This window comes from Eumetopias jubatus, unplaced genomic scaffold (genome assembly GCF_037043125.1).
Source record: "Eumetopias jubatus isolate StellerSeaLion01/CBP00866 unplaced genomic scaffold, mEumJub1_p1.0 scaffold_7, whole genome shotgun sequence".
Taxonomy (NCBI): Eukaryota; Metazoa; Chordata; class Mammalia; order Carnivora; family Otariidae; genus Eumetopias; species Eumetopias jubatus.
This window is the reverse complement of record NW_028274813.1, coordinates 138,680,047-138,697,788: the sequence shown is the minus strand read 5'-3', so window position 1 is coordinate 138,697,788 and position 17,742 is coordinate 138,680,047. Positions and strand designations below refer to the sequence as shown.

At 41.1% G+C, this 17,742-nt stretch overlaps 1 protein-coding gene across 2 annotated transcripts in view; it reads right to left on the bottom strand.

Annotated features, from left to right (window-relative positions):
* Window positions 1-10,104, bottom strand: part of FAN1 (FANCD2 and FANCI associated nuclease 1) — a 29,352-nt gene extending 19,248 nt beyond the window's left edge. The window contains exons 1-4 of one of the 2 annotated variants that reach the window (XM_028122770.1): window positions 10,042-10,104; window positions 8,000-9,412; window positions 5,686-5,826; window positions 3,305-3,506 (exon numbers count right to left, since the gene is read on the bottom strand). In XM_028122770.1, the coding sequence (XP_027978571.1) occupies window positions 3,305-3,506; window positions 5,686-5,826; window positions 8,000-9,251 (1,595 nt within the window). In that variant the 5' untranslated portion in view covers window positions 9,252-9,412; window positions 10,042-10,104. Of the gene's footprint in view, window positions 1-3,304; window positions 3,507-5,685; window positions 5,827-7,999; window positions 9,413-9,927; window positions 9,967-10,041 lie in introns of those variants that run through there. The other variant, XM_028122771.1, reaches the window with a different exon arrangement.
* Between the last annotated feature and the right edge of the window lie 7,638 nt (window positions 10,105-17,742).

The window sequence follows — 17,742 nt, the reverse complement described above, 5'->3', positions numbered from 1 at the left end:
GCCATTCTCACCTCTTGACAAGTGACATCCAGATTAAATAATAGTTCTTTATTTTAAATGTCATTATTTGGGTGCCTGGCTGGCTCAGTCAACGGTGGAGCATGTAACTCTTGATCTTGGGGTTGTGAGTCTGAGTCCCATGTTGGACACAGAGATTATGTAATAAAAATTTTTTTGGAAAATATAAAATAAAACAAAATGTCATTATCAAAAGCTGTTGATTAGGTAGCATGATTTTGTGAACCAAGAAATGGTACCAAGATTTGGTGCTGTTCTGTGATGTGCAATGTGGTCCAGAAACATCTCCACTCCAGGGTAACCTCAGAGTAAATTCAGTTTGATTCTGGATGCCTTCAAGGTAGGCCTGGAGGTCTGAATTAAATTCAGGGCCACATGGGCCCTCTGGCTCTTACAGCTTGGATACCATCTAGAACAGGGTTTCTCAAACTTGGCACTATTGACATCTGGGCAGGATAATTCTTTGTGGGGGAGGGGGGTGCTGTCCTGTGCATTACAGGGTATTCAGCAGCATCACTGGCCTCTACTCGCTAAATGCCAGTAGTACCCACCTCCCTCTTCATCATGACAATCAAAGATGCCATGTTCCCTGGAGTGCAAAGTCCCCCCCAGTTGAGAACCACTGGCCTAGTGGAAGACCTCTCTTTCCTATCCATCCCAGAAGCTATTAACCCAAAAGCAGTGCTGCATCTCTAGACTGCTGTAGAAATTAGTGCCACTATCAGATACATGAGGGGACAGGGGTGAGATTCCTATCACACCACTAATGAATTGAGAACCACTCATGTACAAAGACTGATACAAAGTGTCTACTTCCTCTATCTCCATTCAGAGCCCCAGGGATGCCCCAGGTGGCGAAGTCTCTGAGTTCAGAAGGAACTATTAAACATGGTAAAATGAACAATGACCATCTACTGGGATTAAGAAAGTATAAATAATGTGCCTTTTTCTGTTTCTTCCTGATAACACAGAGCACGGTAACAATGCACTGCCCTCCTGTGGGGCTGTCAGAGACTTGGGTTCCATTGCTGGGATCTACAACAAAATGAAGAAATAAAGTACAATCTTGAAGGGAAGTGATTTTAGCACAACTAAAATAGCCTTGAGAATCTTATGTTCCTACAAGTCCAAAGTCAGGGATAAAAAAAAAAAGTTAACCTTATTTCTTTTATTTCTGTTCTATGCTTAGTGCTTATGCTGAGAGAGGGTTGCTAATTTTAATGTTCACTTACTTATAAAATGTTATATAAGGATAACATAAAATACTTAAATACAATTAAAGAAAGGACTTAGACGGGGCGCCTGGGTGGCTCAGTCGTTAAGCATCTGCCTTCAGCTCAGGTCATGATCCCAGCGTCCTAGCTGGATCAAGCCCCACATCGGGCTCCCTGCTCGGCAGGAACCCTGCTTCTCCCTCTCCCACTCCCCCTGCTTGTGTTCCCTCTCTCGTTGTCTCTCTGTGTCAAATAAATTAAAATCTTTAAAAAAAATAAATAAAATGAAATAAAGAAAGAAAGGACTTAGAATGCAGGATACAAAATCAAGGTACAGAAATCTGTTGCATTTCTATATACCAATAATGAAGCAACAGAAAGATAAATTAAGAAAACAATCTCATTTACAATTGCACCAAAAATAGTAAGATACCTAGAAATAAACCTAACCAAAGAGGTGAAAGACCTGTACTCTAAAAACTTAAAACGCTGATAAAAGGAAGATGACACAAAGAAATGGAAAGACATTCCATCCTCATGGAATGGAAGAACAAATATTGTTAAAATGTCTATACTACCCAAAGCAATCTGCACATTTAATGCAATCCCTGTCAAAATACTAATAGCATTTTTCACAGAACTAGAACAAACAAGCCCAAAATTTGTATGGAACCACAGAAGACCCAAAATAGCCAAGGCACAATTCCAGGCTTCAAGTTGTATTACAAAGCTGTAGTAATCAGTTATCTCTACACCCAACATGGGGCTCGAACTCACAACCCCAAGATCAAGAGTCCCATGCTCTACCAACTGAGCCAGCCAGGCTCCCACAGAGCTGCAGTCATCAAAATTGTATGGTGCTGGCACAAAAATAGACACACAGATCAATGGAACAGAACAGAAATTCCAGAAATGAACCCATAATTATATGGTCAATTGATCTTCAATAAAGCAGGAAAGAATATCCAACGGGAAAAAGTCTCTTCAACAAATGATGTTAGGAAAACTGGACAGCAACATGCAGAAGAATGAAACTGGACCACTTCCTTACACCACACACAAAAATAAATTCAAAATGGATTCAAGACCTAGGGGCGCCTGAGTGGCTCAGTCGTTAAGCGTCTGCCTTTGGCTCAGGTCATGATCCCAGGACCCTGGGATCGAGCCCCGCATCAGGCTCCCTGCTCAGCGGGAAGCCTGCTTCTTCCTCTCCCACTCCCCCTGCTTGTGTTCTCTCTCTCGTTTTGTCTCTCTCTGTCAAATAAATAAATAAATTCTTAAAAAAAAAAATGGATTCAAGACCTAAATGTGAGTCAGAAAACCATAAAAATCCTAGAGAAGCGCACAGGCAGTAACCTCTTTGACAGCAACTGTAGCAACTTCTTACTAGATATGTCTCCTAAGGCAAGGAAACAAAAGCAAAAATAAACTATTAGGACTACATCAAAATAAAAAGTTTCTGCACAGTGAAGGAAATAATCAACAAAACTAAAAGACAACCTATGGGATGGGAGAAGATATTTGCAAATAACATATCCAATAAGGGGTTAGTATCCAAAATATATAAAGAACTTACAAAACTCAATACCCAAAAAACAAATAATCCAATTTAAAAAATGGGCAGAAGACATGAACAGACATTTCTCCAAAGAAGACATCCAAATGGCCAACAGACTCATCAGGAAAAGATACTCATCATCAGGGAAATACAAATCAAAACTACAATGAGATACCACCTCACACCTGTCAGAATGACTAAAATCAAAAACACAAGAAGCAACAGGTGTTCACAAGGATGTGGAGAAAGGGGAACCCTCTCACACTGTTGGTGGGAATGCAAAGTGGTGCAGCCACTCTGGAAAACAGTATGGAGGTTCCTCAAAAAGTTAAAAATAGAGCTACCCTGTTAGCCAGCAATTGCACTACAAGGTATTTACCCAAAGAATACAAAAATACTAATTCGAAGGTATACATGTACCCTGATGTTTATAACAGCTTTATTTACAATATCATAAATTAATCTGCAATATCAACATTTTAAATGTTTTTACTGTAACAATATCCAACAAAACCTTTTTAAAATCACTGCACCAATTCCAGGCTGATTCTTGCCCCATGTGCAAACTGAAGGCTGTTTGGCCAATTTGAGAAAGGTGTCCACCAGCCGCTGTTTCTGTCCGTTGGGATTCGCCAAGTGGAAGGTCTTCGCCAGGGTTTTTAGTTCAGGAGCAGAAAGCAGTTCAAGCACTTCAGAGAGTTCTTGCAACTCAGACTCTGAAATGGATTTAAAAAAAAAAAAAAAAACAAAAAACGTTAAACGTTAAACATAGTTGCAAAGATTTTACTATTTTCTAGCTCTATTTAGGAAGAATGAAGCTTAGTTAGATGCAAATATAACGAAATTCTACTGCAAAATTGTAATTAGTAGAGGCACCTGGGTGGCTCCATTGGTTAAGCATCCTACTCTTGATTTCTGGCTCTGGTCATGATCTCAGGGTTGTGAGACTGAGCCCCACATCAGGCTCTGCATTGAGCATGGAGCCTGCTTAAGATTCTCTCTCCCCCTCTCCCACTGCCCCACCCCCCCTTAAAAAGAAATTGTGATTAGTTTGCCAAACCAATTATTACAGAATATGGAAAACAGGTATCTCATAAAAGTTAAAAAATAGAATTTCTCACTAAAAAGTAAAGGAAAGTCTGAATAAAATAGACACATACGGATAGCTACTATGTTTTGGACATCCTCCTAAAAAACTCACTGGTGTATTTGCTCTCTGATTACAAGGCCTCCAACCCGATCTCTCCCAAACAGGTCAGAGAGTAAACTTGACCATCAGCTCTCCTCCCTCCCCACAGGCTCCGGCTGGACACCCTTTCGTGGGTTCACTCACTCAGCATACATCGACATGTCTGCTGTTATGGGAGCCAGATACCATGCTAGACCCGGGATTCAACTGAGTCAGACCTGGCTGGTGTCTGCCTTCAAGACATTTACAACTTAGGGCAGTGTCTTTTTCCTCCATTTGGTAACTACTTACTGGGTGCACACTGCATGCCAAGTAATGTTCGATGGCCTTGGGCACACTACAACGAACAAACCAAGTCCTGACCCACAAGGAGCTCACCTCCCTGCATAATAAGCAAGTCTATGTGTCATGTGCTAGTAACTATTATAAAGAAAGACAAAACTGACGAAGGCAAAGCGAACGTGGCGGGAGGGCTGGGTATGTACCCACGGCAGTCAGACAAATCTCTGATGAGCTGACACAGAGCAGAGTGAGATGAAATGAGGGAGCACGTGCGGGGAGCCAGGGAGCGTGGGGCAGCAAGTACGAGGCTCCGAGAGGGGAGTGCACCGAGCACGCTGAGGAACACCAAGGGCTCTGCGGCCCTGGTGGAGCGAGCAGAAAGGGCAGAGAGCCCGGGCCCATGGGCTCGTGCAGATCAACGGCAGGACTTGGACTTGATTGAGTGCAACAATGAGCCACTGGGGTTCTGGTTTTGTTGCTTAAAGGTCATTTAAAAGTAAGTCAAGGCTCACCTGGGATACCCGTCAAACTTGTGAATTTATGAATCTGCATTAAATGCTCCAAGTCAGGTGAGGACAGAAGCTCCCAGGCGACCCTTAGGGCACTGACATGTGGGAAGCAGTGCTCCAAGCAGGGCCCTGTGTCCCGCTGCCTAGTCCCTCACATCCGAGCTTCTTCATGGCGCCTCTCTGCCTTTGCCCCCAACCCCACCACCTCACCTAACCTCACCTTACTAACTGCTCTCCTCGACAAACTTCCACACAGACACCACCTGGCTTTCGCCTGATTTGCTTATTTCAGTCTAAACTGTCAGCAATTAAAATAAATAAATAAATAATAAACTGTCAGCAATTACCCAAGACTCCCATTCTCCCTCCACTTACATTTCCAGTACAATACTGCATTCAGTATGGGTAGGTGCTTAAGGAATGCCACTGACAAGACCAGCAAGGCTACCTAAGTCTCCTCAGCTTAACTCAATGAACTTCAAAACTCTAAGAGCTCTATGTGTGTGCAGGAGGGGGTGGACGAAGCTTGAAGAGGCAATATTAGCTGCAAGCAAATGAGCTTTATTCTATCACAAAGATGAGGTGTCTGAACAAGTCAGATTCCTGCTGGAAGGTGAGAGCTGAGAAAGAGTTTTCTCTGGCAGCCCATGGCCACATAGCTATCCAGAGGGGACTTTATCGTCCTAAACATGAGTCAAGAAAACAATAGTAGTCTTCATCCAGGCTAAGAATGGCTTTAACATGAATAATGAGTTGTCCTAAGGTTAAAAACTCAACAAAAACAAAAACAAAAACAATTACTATTTACCAGGCACCAACTGGGAGATGACACCATACTAGTTATCACCACTGTTCTGCAGGATCTTAGTTCTTCATGTCCTATTTTCATTTTACATTTCCTTTGACTAATCATACCTGTCTGCAGAAAGCCTGTTTGCTGCAATTCTCCAATCACAGGTGTTAGGTCAGAGGCAATCTCTTCGTATTCCAATTTATTCATCTTAATCCAGCCGAATTTACGTTGAAAAAGTCTTACATACAACTTCTGACCACTAGCTGCAATAAAGTTAAGAAAAATAGTGAAAAATATCTCTTCTCAACACAACCAATATTCACGTTTTAAAAACTGAGTTTAAAAGTAAAATATATTCTATTAAAAATACACTTATGCTGAGGCACCTGGGTGGTTCAGTCGGTTAAGCATCTGACTCTTGGTTTTGGCTCAGGTCATGATTTCATGGGTCATGAGACCAAGACCCGCATGGGGCTCCACGGAGGGTGTGCTTGAGTCTCTCCCTCTGCCTCTCCCCTCCTCAACACGCACACTTGTGCTCTCTCTATATATACATAAAATACATCTTAAAAAAGTAAATAAATAGACTCAATGCTTACTCAAATGATCTTCCAAGAAAATCTTTCTCTTCCTTTGGAAAATATTATTTCAGATAGAGGTCCCCATGGAGACATCTCCTTGCCCTGTGTGCCTGTCACCACAGGACAGGAAGAGCATCCAGGGTGGGAAGCCCTGGGCCAGCTCTACCACTTCTGAACTCTACCAAGTCTATGAACCTCACTGAGACTCCATTTTCTCTTCTGTTAAAAAAAAGGGGGGGCTGGGGCAATAATACCATCTTCCCAAAGTTCGTGAAAAGATTAAACAAGATGAGGTATTCGATTATTGGTGGATTAACCACTAAAAAGTTCCAATACTGGTAGTGGTTATTGGCCATTTCAAAATTTCGAAGAACCAGGATTCCCATTTTCCAGCCACCACCGTTTTTCCTCCCTTAGAGAAGCCCTACCCAGAATTCTAGTTATTTTGTTCTCTGCTTTCAGTTTAATATGCATGATTCTATTGTTGGCTGAAAATAATCTGAAAAGATTTTTCAAAATATGTATAGCTTTGGTAAGGCAGCCATCCCTAACTCAGTGATCTTGGTAAAGTTATTTAATTAACCTAATCACAGTTTTCCTGTTATCTGGATTATCTTTAAATTTCTGCCAACTCTAAAATGCTGTAATTATACTTCTTAAATCTTCAACTTTTTTCCCCTTTTCTCTTTAAAGAGGCCAACTCGATTAGCACTTATTTTCACACAGAGACATTGCAAATGATATCTGTGGGGAGCCATACACAAGAATCTACAGAACTTGCACTAAGTGAACCATTCATACTTCTCAATTACACAGAAGCACAGAGCCATGACTACTCGAATGCTCACATGAACGCAAGCAGCACCCAACCAAAGATCTGTGACTTCTGTAGTAAGAGTCAATGTGGTATCATTTATGTCCATGTTCTGGTGAGGACAGCACAAGTGGAGATGGAGGCTGTGTGGATAATTTATGCAACACTGCCCAGAGAAGTATCACTCACATGTTAAAAAGTAATACAAAGACTGTAATTCCACTGTGTTTACTTAAAACAAAAACCCTCCTCTTGAACATTACTGGTAATATTTAAGATATTTTTTTAAACTCAAGAGTCAGACCTGACTGCAAACTATGAGAGATCAGCGTAGCCCCCAAGTAAGCTTTTCCTACCTCAGGGGGAACTTGGTTCCATAAAGCCATCACGGCCCGTTGGATTAGCAGTGCAACAAGGGCGGCTTCTGCTCCAAATCTACACTGTCAGCATAGAGCCACCACCGGCTCCCAAGGAACTGAGCATAGACCACTATTTTTAAATGCACCAATTTAGCCTGAAAGTTTCCAATTCCTCCACACCCTGACCTTAAAAGCAGGGCCCAGAAACCTAAAATATTATTGGAGGAAAAAAACATGCCTTAAGATACCTTGGTTTGTTCTTTCTTGTATTTTACCTCATTTTTGAGAAAATGGTGTGTGAAAACAATAGAACAACCTAAGTTAAGCTTGATTACATGCTCAGAATGCAAAGTACCCTTTTCTAAATCACTTTTTTTTCTTTTTTATCCTGGAAAAGGCTGTTTTACAACCATCAAATATACATATAAAGGAAAAACAGCTGCTTCCATTAAAACCAAAGTACGCCTTGTAAGGAGATGATGCCGCAGAAGCAGACGTTACCAGACACAAAATCCTGTCTCTTTTTCAAGCATATTCTTCTCAAACCTTGTAGCTGGCTGATTTCCTTGAGTATTCCTGGAGGACTCACAGAACCACACTGACTCCTTGTGGTCATTAGATTACCGGCCATATCAGGACAGCAAATGGAAAACAAAAACTTGGAAGCACATAAGGTTGATACCTGATAACTGATAAAATTTAGTTACAATTTCCTGTTCATGTTCATCGAAGAGCATCCGATCCTCTTCGTTCTCAAATACAGCTTTCAGCACCACCAGGAAACTCTGAAGGTAGTAAGGATGACTTGGTGGTACTGTAATTGTTTTATCAGGAACATCACAGCTTGACCCCTGCTCCGAAGGAATTCTGCAAGTGATTTCATTCTTTAAGTCACTGTCACCTTCCAGAAGGTCCTGGATGTTACAACCCTTAGAATCATCATGTGTAGAACTATGAGATTTTGCCTCCCAATCTGACAACTGTGTTTTAGCATCTGAAGCAACAGTCATTTTTACTTCTTCACAACTACCTGCCTCACATTTTTCAACATCTTTACCATCTATTCCTGTGATAGTCTCCCACTCAAGACTGTCCTCTGAAGCAGATCTCAATGGATCCCCCAGCGTTAAATTTGGTGAAAGTAACACAGAAGCGTTATCTGAGAAGGCAGGGGTGAGGGGTGATCTCCCACATTCCTGGGTAGCCTTTTGGCTTTCAGCTTCCAGTACTTTAGTGCCTTCTACAGTATGTTCAGAAGTTCTCTGTTCCTTCAGAGAGTCACAGGTAAACACATTTTCCTTTTGAGAACTGTTCTCCAAAATTTGATCCTTGTCCTCAGTCTCTGAACACTTATCAACTGGGCTCCTAACCACTGTGGTTGAGGGACTCTGTGGACTCTTACTGGCAAATTCTTCATTCTTCTTACCTATTGATCTTTTAGCCTCTATGTATCTTCTGGACAATTTAGATGATAGGCTTCCCAAAGTAATGACTTTCACATTATGATGTCTCAGCTTATCTGGACTTTTGCACGCCAAGTCATTATTATTTTTAAAGTAGGGGCTGGTCTGTTTTATGCCCACTTTTGCTGAATCACTTTGGTCAGGGGTTAAACTTGTCTGTGATGGTGACAACTTTTCTGGTGTTACATTTTCTAAGACAGTATTGGTTAAATTTACTGGAGACCCATTTGAATTCTCTAAGCCAACATGACTCAGATCAACTGGGGCGATGTCATTGTTAGCACACTTTTCATCAAGATGCCGGTTTAAGTCGTATCTCGGCACCATTTTACTACAAATGGGGCACGCAAGTTTAGCAGGTGGGACATTGTTAAAAAACGAAATAATAGAGTTACACTCGTTTTTTTTAGTTTTACTGATTGATAAACTTCTACGAGCTTTTTTCTTCACAGGAGATTTCCCACCGGACATAATGAGTATTAGAAAAATGGGGTGTTTCCAGTAATAAAACCCAGGATATCACTGGGGAAAGACAGCACTGGTATACTTTTACGTCCCTGACTTGAAATAATAGCAAGTGGGATTCTAATTCTATTTGACTTCATGTTTTTCATTTAGTCAATTTCTTCTTCCTACAAAATAAAACACACATGGATTAAAAACTTACGAATTCAACAACGGGGGGGTGGATAAAACATGCAATGGCAGTATCCCTTGAGATAAGGAGGAAAATCCTGGACTTGGGACAGAAGACCAGGGCTCTACTCCCAGGTCTACATGCAATCTCGGTGTGACTCTTAGCCATAAAACGAGCCCAACCCTGCTCCGCAGGGATAATTTCTGAGACTTCTTACGCTCTAAAATTATCCATTTTTTTTTAAAAAGGGAAAATCTGACTACTCCAGATCCCTTTTTTAAAACCACTGCATCAGTAATTTTTTCCGGGCGAGAGAATGCCCATCTATGTGCACGATCCCCAGAGCCCCTTCAGTCTCACAGGCCGGTACAGAGGAGCTCTCCAAGTCGCGGGCATTTGTCAACACGCTTGGGGCCCCCACTGCAGCTTCGGCCACCGAACTTCCGAGGCTCTGGGGAGCACGGCCAGCCCTTCCCCCTGGGGCCGCGTGCGCGCACCTGGGACACGCACCTGAGACTTGCACCCGGACTCCGCCACCACGCCCTCCCGTCCGCCCTTCCTCCCCCCTCCCCGCCCGGCCGCCTCTGGCCGCCCGCGGGAGCCCCTCGAGCTCGCAGCGCCCACCGGTATGCCAGCCCGCGACCCCAGCGGGCCGCCCCGCGCTTCCCACCGGGCTCCGCGTGCCCAGGCCTTCCCAGCCGATCCCCGCGTCTCGGCTCGGCACAGGCTCGGCAAATGGAGGCCCGAGTGATCGATCCTCCTCCCTTCCACAGTAAAGGCTTTCCCCCATCCAGAGTGGCCGAAGCTGGCCAAGCCGTCCAGGGGGGCCCCTGAGCACCCCCTCCTCCACACCTGGAGACCCCTGTACGTGCATTCGGAGGGAACCCCTGTCCCGAGCGGGTGGGATGGTGGCCTGTGGCGGGGCGCACTCAGTGTCGCGGCTAAGCGGCCTCCTGCGGGCAGATGCACACGGGGGCGCCGTAATCCTGCGCCCGCGAGTCCGCGCGGAGGGCTCAGCGCTGTGCTGGACTTTCCCGTGGATGTGCTGCCCGCCGCCTTGCTGCAGTAGATGGGACTAACCTCAGGAGCAAAGGAACAATAAAATGTAGTCAAGGAGTTAGGAAGTAGTGAGTGTGGAGTAGTCATTATTTCTGTTTTTCATATGGCTTCGTTGTGAAGTTATACAGTTTAGTGTATAATGCTCCTTAACAACGGAAAAATTTACCTGAAACAGTATCACTCAGCTCTTGAGCACTGATACCAGCTGGTTCCAGCATGCCCATGAGTGATCCGGAATGCCTGAGCGCAGGGGCCCCGTGTTGCCCTTTACCCGTGCTTACAACTGGGGCCAGCACGGTGTAATTACTCCGTAAATACGTGGAAGATGAATACATGAATAAATGAACAGGGAAAAAATAGGGAATTCACCAACAAATATGTATTGAGTGCCTACCTCCCGTCACGTAATGTTCTTGATGCTCGAAATATGGCAGTGAACAGAATGATGAATGGGAGAAAAATCCACGCCTTCCCGGAGAATGCATTCTGGTGGAGGAAGAGAAAAAACAGAAAAATCAACGATGTAGACAATTAAAAGATGAATACTTTGAAAAGAAAGCCAGGAACCTCAGGGGGATGGCAGGGAGGATTACAATATGAGAGTGGTAAGGAAAGGCTTCACTGAAGAAGGTAACCTTTGAGCAGACTTGAAGGAGGTAAAGCGGTGAATACTTGAGAGAAGGGAATTGTTAAGCAGATGAAACAGCAACAGGTAGTGTTCCCTGAGGTAGAAGCTTGCCTAACAAATCTAAAAACACCAAGAAGGCCGAGACAAGTCCCTGGAGCAGAAGGGAAGTGAGCAAGGTAGCAGAGGGCAGGTCATGTAGGGTACCAAACATTTTCTGTAAAGGGCCAGGTAATAAATGTTTTAGGCTTTGCTGGCCATAGGGCCTCTGGTCACACTGCTGTTGTGGTGTGAAAGCAGCCATAGAGGATATGTAACATGAGTGTGACTGTGTTACAATAAAACTTTATTTAAAATAGCTGACCACATTTGGCCTCTGGCTATAGTCTGCTGACATTTGATAAAAGGCCTGGATGGTCATACGGATTTTAGCATTTACTGTGAGTGATAAGGAGGAACCACTCTGCCTGTTAAGCATAGATGATGGGGCCTGGGGGGCGGGGGGGGCGGGGAGTGAAAACAGGAGGGGAGCAGGGAACACAGAAAGCTAAGGAAGTAATCCAAGGAGAGATGATAGCGGCTTGGGTCAGAGGGCTAATGTTGCAGTTGTAAGAAATAGCCAAGATTCTGGATACATTGAGTAGGTATAACCAACAGAGTTTGTTCCTGGTGGGGCGCCTGGGTGGCTCAGTTGGTTGAGCATCTGCCTTTGGCTCAGGTCATGATCCCAGGGTCCTGGGATCGAGCCCCGCATCGGGCTCCCTGCTCAGCAGGGATCCTGCTTCTCCCTCTCCCTCTGCTGTCCCCCTGCTTGTGCTATCTCTCTGTCAAATAAATAAATAAAATCTTAAAAAAAAAAAAGATTTGTTTATGGTAAAAGATGTAAGGTATAAGGGAAAGAAAAACTTTGGCCCATCAACTAGAAGGAGGGAGGGGAAAAAAAATCAAGAGTTCAGTTTCAGACACATGTCTTAGTCCACTCACAGACTGGATGGCTTACAAACAACAGAAATTTACTTCTCACATTTCTCTTGGCTAGAAGTCCAAGATCAGGGTGCCAGCATGGTCAGGTGCTTCTTCTGGATCCCAGGCTTCTCATTGTATCCTCACAGGGTGGAAGGGGCTAGGGAGCCCTGTACGGTCTGTTTTATAAGAGCACAGTTCCCATTCATGAGGGCTCCACTCTCATGACCTAATCACCTCTCAAAGGCCTCACCTCCTAATACCATTACATTGGGGCTTAGCATTTCAACATGAATTTGGGGCAGGAGGGGTGGGGCATACACAAACGTTCAAACCATGGCAACATGTAAGTTTGAAATGCCAATCAGACATTGTTGTGGATGAAGACACTTGAATTTATTAATTAAATCAGGTCAGGAAATAAAAATTTGGGAATCATCAGGCTTTATATGGTATCAATATATGATACCATGGAGTGACTACGAAAAGAGAATTAAAATGTCAGGAAGACTGGACAGCGCAATAAAAAGAAGGGGGATGAGAGTGAGCGCAAATGAGTCTGAGAAGTTACCGGTGAGAAAGAAGGAAAAGAGCTAGCTTCCGGAAAACCAGGTGAATGATGTGTGTTGAGGATTGGGACGGGGTCAGATGCAGCTGGAATGGAAGATGAGTATTGAGGGCAACCATCAGATCTAACAATGTGGAGGTATTTGGTACCTTTGACAAAAGATATTGTGGAACAGTGGGATGATTGAATAGGATTCAAGAAAGATGGGGAGACGGGAATTGGAGACAATACAGGGACCCATTCAAAACCCCAGTTGGTATGAAGATTATTTTAAGCTAAAGGCATTTGGGATTCAACAGATACAGAAAGAAGCCTTCTTGGAGCTTCGCTTATCTGACTAAAAGAAACTTCTAGGAAAGAAGGCTGCCATAAATTCCCTCTTGGCGGGGGGGGAGTGGATGGGGGTGGGCTTTTATTAGCAGGAAGGAGACCTAGAGAATATCTACCATAAATTCTCTCTCCAGGGAAATCTTATGGCCACAGAAATGGAAAAACCACCCCCACCTGCATGAACAACCATTATCACAAACTTTCTGATCTCCCATTTGTTCTTCTAGAAACCCATGTGCTCTTCCCCAAAGACCTTTTCTAACCCCTTCCTTTCCCTAACTTTAACCATTTATCAAGCTACTTCTTTTGTAAGCTCCCATAAGTATATGAATAATTTTTCCCGTTCATCTTCTTTTGTCAGTTTAATTCACAGGCCCCCAGGCTCTAAATCTAAGAGGGCAGAGGAAAAGTTTTTCCTCTCCAACAACAGGAGGTGTAGACTTCAAGAGGTTTTGTAGTGAAGGAAAGCAGAGAGGTATAGCAGAGCTAAAAGGGGAGGTGGGGCTAAGAGTTTTGTTTATTTAAGACAGAAAAAAACCAATATGTTTATATGCTGATAGGAACATTCAGGTAGAGTGAAATCTGAAGCAGGAGAGAGAAAGGAGACTTGCTGGAGTAATATTCTTAGGTAGGTGAGGGGATGGGATACAGTTCACAAGTGAAGGGGTTGGCCAAGTAATGAAATAAATAGCATAGCACAAGAAAATCCCAAACTATTTATGGCACTGCAATAAATCCAGTCCCCAACATAGTAAATGTTGTAGGGTACTGAGGGAAATCTGAATGTTCAATAAATGGCTTTTGAGAATATTTTACCTATGTGGAAAAATGAAATTGGATCCCTACCTCACACCAAATAAATACAAAGCTAAAAGGCTAACGAGATTAAAGTAACAATTGTGAAAAGGAAACTTCAAAACTTTTAGAATTCAGGCATTCCTCAGAGATATGGGTTTGGTTCCAGACCACAATAAAGTGTCACAATAAAGCAAATCAAATGAATTTTTTGGTTTCTCAGTGCATATAAAAATTATGTTTATACCACACTGCAGTCCATTAAGTGTACAACAGCATTATGTCTAAAAAAAACTGTATATGCCTTAATTTAAAAATACTTTATTGCTAAAAAATGCTAACCATCATCTGAGCTTTCAGCAAGTCATCTTGCTGAGCTTTCAGCAAATCATTGATCACAGATCACCATAACAAATACAATAATGAAAAAAGTTTGAAATATTGCAAAAATTACCAAAATGCGACCCAGAGACATGAAATGAGCAAATGCTGTTGGAAAAATTGTGCCTATAGACTTGCTCAACACAGGGTTGGCACAAACCTTCATTTTGTAAAAACACAGTATCCAAACAATGAATCATGGAACACTACATCCAAAACTAATGATGTAATGTATGGTGATTAACGTAACATAATAAAATTACATTAAAATAAGCAGTATCTGCAAGCACAATAAAGTAAAATACAATAACATGAGATATGCCTGCATAAGAGATAATTTTATTATCCTGAAGGAATTATAGGATTCCTTAAATAAGAGAAAAAATGCTACCATAAAATAAGAGATTGATAAACACGACTATAGTTAAAAACTTTCTAGTAATGGCTTTGTAGTTTATATTTTATTGGGCTAAAAATCTTGCATATAACAAGTATAAACAATGTAAAAATTATAAACAATATAAAAATTACAGAAACAAATGTTTCATTGCAATTTTAAATTATAAACAATTATAAAGTGTAAAAGAAAAAGTCTACTTGAAAACATTGGAGAATGACCAAAAGTAGGCAGAAACTGGAGAGCCAGCAGCAAAACTAGTAACAATGCATCATAGGATTTCAACATACCTAGATGAATTAGAGATGACAACAATAGCAAAAAGGATGAGATTATAAATGTAAATATATCACTATAAAGGTCTTACATCTTATATGCAGTGGTAAAATATTAACTCTAAGTAGACTGTTTTAAGGATGCATATTGTAATTCCTAAACAACTGAAAATCAATGCAATGTAGAGCTAATACATTAAGAGAGATATTCAAGTAGAATATTAACATATTTGATTTTAAAAACAGAAAAAGAGGAAGAGAAAACAATTAGAAAATAGCAAAATGGTAAAGCCAAGTACAACCAAACCAATAATTACATTAAATGTGCATGGATTAAAAGCTCCAATTAAAAGACAGAACCAGAGGAACCTGGGTGTCATTGGTTAGGCATCTGACTTCAGCTCAGGTAGTGATCTCAGGCTCTCTGCTGAGTCGGGAGTCGGCTTGTCCCTCTGTCCCTCCCCCTCCCCCTGCTCGTGTTCTCTCTCTCTCTCAAATAAATAAAAATCTTTAAAATAAATAAATAAGATAGAACGTGTCAGACTGGACTTAAAAAGCAATTCCTAACTATGTGATATATGTAAGAGACACAGGCAATTGGAAAGTAAGAATGGAAAATAACATATGATTCAAACAAACATCAAAAGAGCCATAGTATTATATTGAAAATAGACTTCAAGACAGGAAGTACTACCAGAGAAAAAGACGTCATTTTATAGTCAAAAGGGTCAATTCGTGAGAAAGACATAAAAAACCATAAATGGATATATACCTGATAATAGGTCTTCAAAATGCATTAAGCAAAAACTGACACAATTATAGGAAGAGAAAAATCCACAATCATAGAGATTTTAATAAAAAATAAATAAAAAATAAAAAAACAAAGATTTTATATGCTTCTCTAATTGACAACTAAACAAAAAAATCACTAAGGATACATAATAACTGAACAAAAATATCAAAGCTTTGGACTAAATGAAATATAGAACACTATATTCAACAACTGTAGAACACATATTTTTTCCTTTTCCTAGTGGTATAAGTTTACTAGTTCTAAAAACTACTTGTATATTCTAGGCTTGAGTAAATGAATAAATATACTAACGATAATGGGAGCAAGATTTCTCACTGTTGGAAAAAGCATCACAAATAAGGAAAGAGTGAATACTAGAATTTAATCTGCAGGGGTATTGGATTAGAATCAGAGGTTTTGGTATGAACTCATATATGGAATACATATAACACACACACGCCACACACCCACAATTTTCTAGCTCTGGTGAGTGGTGCTAGGGGCAACAGTAGCAATGAGCACATTTAGCACCTACATCTGTTTGAAAATACCATTCTCCAAGAGGAACCAGGGTTCTGTGGGAAAATGGCCAATTCCAGGGAAAAGACAGGATAAGCCTGGAACATTTATTAGCCCCAGAAAATAAGGAAGTGCTCAGAGAATAATGGGAACATATCAGAACTCAGAAATTAGTTTGAAGGGCCTTCCACTGTACTGGCCCAGGACAACTGGAAAATCAAAATTCATAATAAAATGATTAAAAAACACTGAATAATATAAAAATCAGTCAATACTGAAATAAATGAAAAGGGAAAACTTTCCTTACAGAATGCCAAGTAATAGATATAGAAGAAATTGTTAGAAAATCAATGGATGCCAAAACTGGTGAGTTTATTGAGGAATGGGATATCCAGAGTATCAAAGTATCTCCCTGATTATTAAGTAAAAAGGAAAAGCAGTAACTTTATAGTGGGGAAACCTGGTGGTCATCACTATAACAAACTCGAAATGTTTTCATCACCAGCTTCACAGAAACAAACGGATTATCCTGACCCTCTCTGTACCGGAGGTACTAAAGACACACCTCGGCTTTGGCTTTCCTGCCGAAAATGTATAACCTCAATCTAATCCTGAGAAAATAGACAAATCCAATTTTGTGAGACGGTCTATATAACTGGCCTGTATACCTCAAAAATGTTAGTCAAGACAAAGAAAGGCTCAGGAATTGGAAACTAAACAGACATAACACCTAAACACAATGAGGAATCTTAGAATTACTTGGTCCTGGACCAGGGGAAAAGAGCTAGAAAGGACATTATTGGGACTATTGACAAAATTTGAATATGGACTGCAGATTAATAGCATCATACTGATGCTAAATTTTCTGATTTTGATCATTATACTGCAGCTCTATGTTCGTGAATATTCGTATTCTTAGGAAATACATACTAAGTATTCAGGGGAAAGGGCCACAATGTCTCTAACTTCCTCTCAAATTGTTCAGAAGAAAACAAGGATAATAAAGCAAATGGAGCTAAATTTCCTGGAATTTTTCTGCAAAAATTATATATTTTTATATTTATATTTATATATATATTTTATATAAATTTTAAAATATTAAAAAACTAGCTAAAAATGAGACAGAGAACACACAACAAAATGCTCCATCTCATTAGCAGAGAAATATAAATTAATACCACACAGGTGCATCATTTTATATCCAGCAGAAAGGCACATTTTTTAAATCCTGCCAATGCCAAGTCTGACAAAGATATGATTAAGTGCAAGTTTGTACACCTACTTTGAAGAACAAGACAGCCTTAATCTTCTGCACTTTCTACCCAGCAATTCTATTCTAAAGGGCATTAGAGGCTACAGCATAAGAGTGACAGTGTCTGGGAACAGGATGTTCAAAACAGCATTATTCCTAATAGTATAAAATGAAACAAGTATCTTCACAAAACAGGGTAAATAAAATCATGATAGATGCATATGATATTATATGGCAGCAGAAACAAATAGCATTTTCGATGAATGAGGGAAATCAAGAGTGAAAAAGCAAGCAATAGGTGAGTATACATAGTGTTCTATTTTCCTAAAATTCAAGTACTAGTAAACAATGCATTGACTAGGGATACA